The following is a 6493-nucleotide window of genomic DNA, read 5'->3' as shown; positions in this document are numbered from 1 at the left end:
AACCCCTTAACCCTTAAACCCTCAAAAAAAATTTAAAGGTCCAACCCTCAAATCCTTTCCCAATCCTCAAAAGTAAGGGTTGGGGAGCAAACCCTACCCCAACCCTCATTTGGCGGTTATACTCGCGCGGGAGGGAAAAATCCTCCCAACTCCCGCGACCGCCGCTGCTAGCCACCCCGTCGACCTCCTGCGTGCAACGACAACGTCGTTTATGAGGAATATTCTGTTATAAGGGTTGAGTTTGAGGGTTCTAATCTTTGCTCCTATTTTTCAACCCGTAAAAATGCATAAAAAAATTATTTTGGATCCTTAAAACGCTAGCGAGGGTTTGAGGGTTTGAGGGCACCAAAGCCCTCTCCCTCGTCCTCGCCGCCGCAGCCTGCACGGAGCTCGAAGCAGGAGTGGAGAGGGCGAAACAGTCCGGCGATGGAGTACGTCAACCCTCTCACCGGCTTCCGCGTCGACGGCCGCCGCCCCAACGAGGTCACGCCCCTCTCCTCCCTGTCCGCCTTCCTCTGCTTCAGGTTCGGCTGACTCTGCTTCTTCGCGGCCGGTGCCTCGCAGATGCGGCAGCTCAAGGGCGAGGTCGGCGTCGTCTCCAGGGCCGACGGCTCGGCGCTCTTCGAGATGGGCAACACCAGGGTCATCGCCGCCGTCTACGGACCTCGAGAGGTAGTCCAATATTTCTCGCATATAGTTCGTGCACGCCAACTGTTCGATGCATTGTCTGTTAGGGGTTGGCGTGAGATGTGTAGTTAATTATCGGTGCTGAGCTGAATAGGGGCGGGGTTTTCGAATTGCACATGCCATGTATGGCGGAATGCTTGCGGGGATTGACGTCAGGTTTGTTTGTTGTTAGGTTCTGGATTCAGGATGATATTTTTCAAAGAGCACTCGAAATGTTTGATGGAATGTCTATGAACGGTTACTGTGAAGTTTCTAGTTAGTTTTTGGATATATGTTGGTTTGGGGCATCTTTGTCTATGAACGGATCCATTGTGAGCTTTCTATGACATGGAGCACTGAAACGGCACAGCAGTCTTGTCATGTTGATCCTTCTGGTGTTTTGGGTACTGCAAATAACATGCTCTAGGAAACTGGTAGGGTCAATGGTGGCAGTAGAACATTTTTAGAAGCCCGCATAGCAGGTTCAGTGCAAGGCATCCACGCCCAAGTTCAGAAAGCAATAAAAGCAATGGAGGCAAGCATATTAACACATTTAATGCCACACTCACAGGTGAGTCATCTCATCAGTTGCACCGCAAGAAACCTCTATCCTGAATTGTAAACAGGACCCACTCTGAATTCTTACTGTGTTTGGTTTGCAGATTGACATATTTGTCCAAGTTCTTCAAGCTGATGGTGGTAAGTGCACTATATTTGAATGTTTCATATCTATCTCTAATCAGCATGCATAAATAGAACCAACTTTATTTCTTGTGCCAAACCAAAGGCACACAACACAAGGCTTTTTTTTTGTCCAGAGGCCGTTTAAATAACTCCGCCTATGTCTTCTAGGCATAGCCGGTCCCAAGCCCGGGTAAAGGAGGAGGGTTGTGATAGGCTTGGCGAGCCAACGTAAAAACTAGCCAGTCCCATAGGTATGAAACCCATTTGAGCGAGAATAGTACTAGGATGGGTGACCTCCTAGGAAGTCCTCGTGAAAGGGTTTCATATCTAAGGGTTGTGATAGGCTTGGCGAGCCAACGTAAAAACTAGCCAGTCTTTTGGGTATGAAACCCATTTGGGCGAGAGTAGTACTAGGATGGGTGACCTCCTGGGAAGTCCTCGTGAAAGGGTTTCATATCTAGCCTACCCCAACTTGTTTGGGATAAAAGGCTTCGTAAGTAAGTAAGAGGCCGTTTAAATATTTTACTTAGTACACATGCATTTTCTTGTTTCCATTACCCAGTCCTGCTGTGACTTACTATTATTTTTGACTATTTTGAAACGATTGTAGCATGAATGGTACTTAAAATGACTCCAGTTGCTATCTTGATCATGACTGCGTGTCTAACAGGAACCAGGTCCGCATGCATCAATGCTGCAACACTAGCACTTGCAGATGCTGGGATTCCAATGCGAGACATAGTCACTTCTTGCAGTGCTGGGTATCTGTGTTCTACTCCTTTGCTTGGTATGGGGCCTATTTTCTGTTCTCACATCTATGACAAAGCTAAGAATCATCTCATACAAAGAGACCTCAACCATTCAATATGTTATTTCAGATCTGAATTATATAGAAGACAGCGCTGGAGGCGCGGATGTAACCGTTGGCATTCTTGCAAAGATGGACAAAGTGACTCTTCTGCAGGTTACAAAACGATCATAAACTTTGATTGCTCCAAATTTCAGGGCCTTCCCTAGCCCACGTCTCATCTGCAGCACAAATTTTCTGATGCGACACATTTCTGATTCATTCACAGCAACACTAATGCTCAAAAGGTGATTTTCAGATGGACGCGAAACTACCAATGGACACATTTGAGACTGTGATGGACCTTGCAACTGAAGGGTGCAAAGCGATCGCGACCTACATCCGAGAGGTTAAGAACCGTTCCTTATTCTCAGCCGCCCTTGCTCAATTACATCTTCTCCAAACTTGTCGTCCTACCATTGGATACACTGAAACCTTATTTCCCATTGTAATGGAACCTGAATGCTGGTTGGATGTGCTGTGATGCTGAAACAGGTGCTATTGGAGAACACGAAGCAGCTGGAGTGTCAGCGAGGCTAGTTAAACCTAGCAGGCGGATGCCATTAAACGAGAGCCTGTAGCACTTGAAGGCGGGTCTGTTGTGTAACGCTGATTGATGGCTTATCTGCCTAGCAGAGCTAGCATTGAGAGAAAAAAATGGCACTGAACCTGTCAAAGATAGCCGGACCATCATTTTCCCTCCTAACGTAAATGCTGTAGCGCACAGGAGATGACATCTTGATTATGTGAAACTTTGATGTTGAACTTGGTATCCATGTTGTACTTTTGAAAATGTTTTAACACGGTGCAAATTTAACTTCAAAATAGCAGACGGAGTATATGGTACATACATCCCCAGGTTGACATGTTGTGAAAGCATTTCTACCTCCTGTATGTTGAAATATTTGTTCGACTGAAAAACTCTTATAGAAGAAAGCATATGTATGCAGCTATCATTCTGCCTGCATCATCACCAAATGGCAACACAGCTCCATCACACCATTTTGCTGGCTGTAGTCAAATATTATTCTGCCTTGAAGACACAAAAGGAGCTATAATAAATACATCAGTTTCGTTCACAACAATGGAGCCAAAGTTACAACATGACACATGTCTACATAATGTATATTAATAGGGTTTGAATCAACAGAGCAACAATATACTGAACTGATGATATGGACACAAAGGGAACAGCAAGCACACTATGAAACCAGCACGCATGCCGCTGAATTAGTTTTGGGCTGAGGCCGCTTGATTCCCGACAGGAAACGCCGACATGGTAGCATTGTTCTCCTGGCCTGTTGCGTCCACGCTAGCGTGTCGCGTGAACTCCTCAGGCGTCATGTGTGTGCCATGGCAAGCACACACGATCTTCACTTCGTTTCTGCCGAAGTTGTATGTTACGCCCGATATGGTCCTGCCATTTGGTCCAGACCCGGTTGTGGATACCCAGGGAAGATCAGGGTATGATCCGGACCCTCCGAATTTGACATTCGGGGCGATGCCCGGCCTTATACCAGAGCCCGAGCCCATGAGAGGCAATACCTTCTCAACGACCTTACCATCCTCCAAAAGAGCCGAGGAGGACGCGCCAGCCTCTGCAGTTCATAAAGAAGAGAAAGGGAAACGATTAACTTCCAAATTTTAAACGAACAAAAGGTATAGCTGTGCATATAAGAAGCTTAATGAGGAATTACTTTTCAACTATGCTCATTTTACCTTACTAGATGACAGGAAAGCACTTCCATATCAAGAAGTGGCAGTGCTGCTCACAGATACTCCCTCCAATCCATAATAAGTGTCGCAGCGTTGATCTAAGGTTGAAATAACCTTAGTTCAAAAAACTGCAACACTTATTTTGGATCGGAGGGAGTAGTAATTAAAGTGGTTCTAAATTAGATGAGCTAACTACACACCTCCAGATTGCTTCTGTCACACCAAACCGAAGGAGAAACTAATAAAAGGACATTTGGGACTGGACAGCAGACTAAAACTCTTCACTGAAATATCCAGACCAAGTATTTCAACTCAGTGTTCTTACATAACCTAACAAATCCAGATGTCATTTAGAGAGGTAGACACATATAGGAGTCATTTTACGACATATATTTGAGCACCGTAGCAACATGAGCTTTTCCTCTATTTATTTGCACATATGTAGAGAGTATTACGAGGTGAACTAACCTTGAGGTTTCTTTCCATCATCAGCTTGTTTGGCTCCTGCTCGTTCGGCTTGCTTTGCAGCAAAGGAAGAAATAGCCTGAGGCGGAGTACCAAATGCCCATGAAGAGCTCGTTTCAAGTGTTGGTAGCTGACCTGTTGGGTAACCAAAAGAAACCTGGGAGGCACCACCCATCGTCTGGACCGCTGGTCCATTGTTTACGGGTGGCCTCAATTGCACTGTATACATTGGAGGAAAATTGGGTGCATTAGTTATGCCCAGGGGTGCTGAAACCTGAGTCTGGCCTTGATATTGTGCAGTCACTACATTTGATGCTTGTAAGGGATTTCCATGCGGCAACTTTCCAGAGCTAGATTCACTTCCTGAAAAGCTTGGTTGCCTTTTTCCTTGAAATCCACCTGTAGCATCATCACTGGATCTCTTTATATCGGATCCTCTGTTTACCACAGAGCCCTTGGCACTGTCTTCACGCTGTGCAACCAACCAAGAGTTTGAGCCTTCTGCTTCCGAGTCTGCAACATCCTCATTTTCACCTGTTGAACCATCATCCGTGCTAATTGAAATCGGTGCATTTTTCACACCTCCCTCAGAGCTCTTACTGAATGCATCAGGCTGGTCAGCAGCAGAATGATGCTTCTTCTGAAAACTTGTCTCTTCAGAAAGCAGCTTTCGTTTACTTGAGACTGGCATGTTTTCCTCCGAATTATTTCCAATATTATTTGGAGTCCGCCCCTCCTGATACTGGGGAAGCTGAGATTGGTGGGCTATTAGTTCACTTGATCCATCTGCCACTGGAGCAGAGGAGCCACCGTGTTGTCCCCAGAAGTTTCCAAATGGCGGGGTAGCAGGGCTATGCCTCTGCTTGCTACTGTGTTCCTGGTTCTCAGCAGTTGCTTGATAGTAATGCGCAAAAGGAGCATCGGGAGGTTGCGAGACGCCTTTGCTACTGCTCTCTTCCACTTGAGGTTCTGCTTTAGGCTCTAGAGAAGCATCTCTTGCCTTAGACTTCCCAGAAGACCCACCACCCAAAGAGAGGCCTAAACTAAGCTCAAGGCCATCCTCCATTTCTAGTTTCTGGTGATCGTATGGTTAAAACCTGATTCTTCAGTATATACCACCAGACTGCCTTGTGTTATAATTATCCCATTTAAGCAGTCATCTCTGCAACGTAACAATATTATAGTAAGGGTATGCCATCATGTCTGTCCATGACAATAAAGAAGTGTATGTAGAAGTACAAAAATATAACAATCCATCATAAGAATAGATGCTAAACAACTATGAAGCACCAATACGGCCAGGTCTGGCGTTCCTGTTACAATACGCAGCCGATACGCCAAATACGTGTATCCCCAGAGTGACACGGGAAGACGATACGGCCATCGGCATGCCGCCGACATGTCGGGGACACGGTAAGCCCAGTAGATGCCCACTCCTAAACCTAACAGCCAGCTCTCTCTCACTTGCTCTATTCGCTCAATTGACCAGGGCAGAAGATTGGATCAAGAGCAACTGGGCGACCGCACGAGCGTGCCTCCGCCGTCGCCGCCTGGATTCACCTCGCTGCCCTCCAGAGTCACCACTATGATTTGCTGTATAATGCTCCTGTTTGCTGCTGCTGACCTACTGATGTTGCTGTTGTGCTGGTTAGGGAGTGGCGTGGCGTGTGCAGCCCATCTTCAGGCATGGAAGCAACATACCGACATGGCATCTGCAGGCAGTGGCATGCCAGGCAGCCAATCTTCAGTTGGTGGTAGTATAAACAACAGTATCGGTGTTGATACTGAAGAGACTGGGGCTGGTATTGTCAATCAGAAGTATCCTCTACGGGCTCATTCTACAACTTAAAAGTACCATGAAGATTGAGGAAATTGATGATCATTCCGTCATTAAAGACTTGAAAAAAGAGGCATGGAAGCAACAAATGGGGCAGTATTTTGATCTCTCGCGCATCCAATTATTCTGTTTTTATTACAGGGCACTTCATTAACTATTCATATATACTCCCCGTATCGCCCTATGGCTTTCTAGAAATTGCTATATCCCATGTCCTTGTATCCATGTCACCACATCAGTGCGGCGTAGCTAAACGACTACGTTTCGGACGGACCATT

The 6493-nt window shown here is 46.1% G+C and overlaps 2 protein-coding genes across 2 annotated transcripts in view; one reads left to right on the top strand and one right to left on the bottom strand.

Moving 5' to 3' along the window:
- Positions 1-335: 335 nt before the first annotated feature.
- On the top strand, positions 336-2990 carry LOC119291471 (exosome complex component RRP41 homolog). The gene is made up of 8 exons (XM_037570234.1): positions 336-483; positions 565-672; positions 1094-1237; positions 1329-1365; positions 2021-2137; positions 2229-2314; positions 2457-2546; positions 2693-2990. The coding sequence occupies exons 1-8, from the start codon at positions 427-429 to the stop codon at positions 2735-2737; spliced, it is 684 nt and encodes a 227-aa protein (XP_037426131.1). The 5' UTR covers positions 336-426; the 3' UTR covers positions 2738-2990.
- A 185-nt stretch (positions 2991-3175) lies between these two features.
- LOC119291464 (protein NINJA homolog 1-like) overlaps positions 3176-6493 on the bottom strand; it is a 4254-nt gene continuing 936 nt past the window's right edge. Inside the window, exons 2-3 of the mRNA XM_037570223.1 lie at positions 4382-5540; positions 3176-3795 (exon numbers count right to left, since the gene is read on the bottom strand). Coding sequence (XP_037426120.1) covers positions 3428-3795; positions 4382-5444 — 1431 coding nt within the window. The 5' untranslated portion in view covers positions 5445-5540 and the 3' untranslated portion in view covers positions 3176-3427. The remainder of the gene's footprint in view (positions 3796-4381; positions 5541-6493) is intronic.

The sequence above is a fragment of the Triticum dicoccoides genome, chromosome 1A (genome assembly GCF_002162155.2).
Source record: "Triticum dicoccoides isolate Atlit2015 ecotype Zavitan chromosome 1A, WEW_v2.0, whole genome shotgun sequence".
NCBI classification, from domain to species: domain Eukaryota; kingdom Viridiplantae; phylum Streptophyta; class Magnoliopsida; order Poales; family Poaceae; genus Triticum; species Triticum dicoccoides.
The sequence above is the reverse complement of the archived record's forward strand: the minus strand, read 5'-3'. Positions and strand labels throughout refer to the sequence as shown.

Coding starts and splice junctions, on each gene's coding strand:
- LOC119291471 (XM_037570234.1), top strand. CDS start 427: ATGGAGTACGTCAACCCTCTCACCGGCTTCCGCGTCGACGGCCGCCGC. Junction 1,238..1,328: donor ATTTAATGCCACACTCACAG/GTGAGTCATCTC, acceptor TTTGGTTTGCAG/ATTGACATATTTGTCCAAGT. Junction 2,138..2,228: donor GTGTTCTACTCCTTTGCTTG/GTATGGGGCCTA, acceptor ATGTTATTTCAG/ATCTGAATTATATAGAAGAC.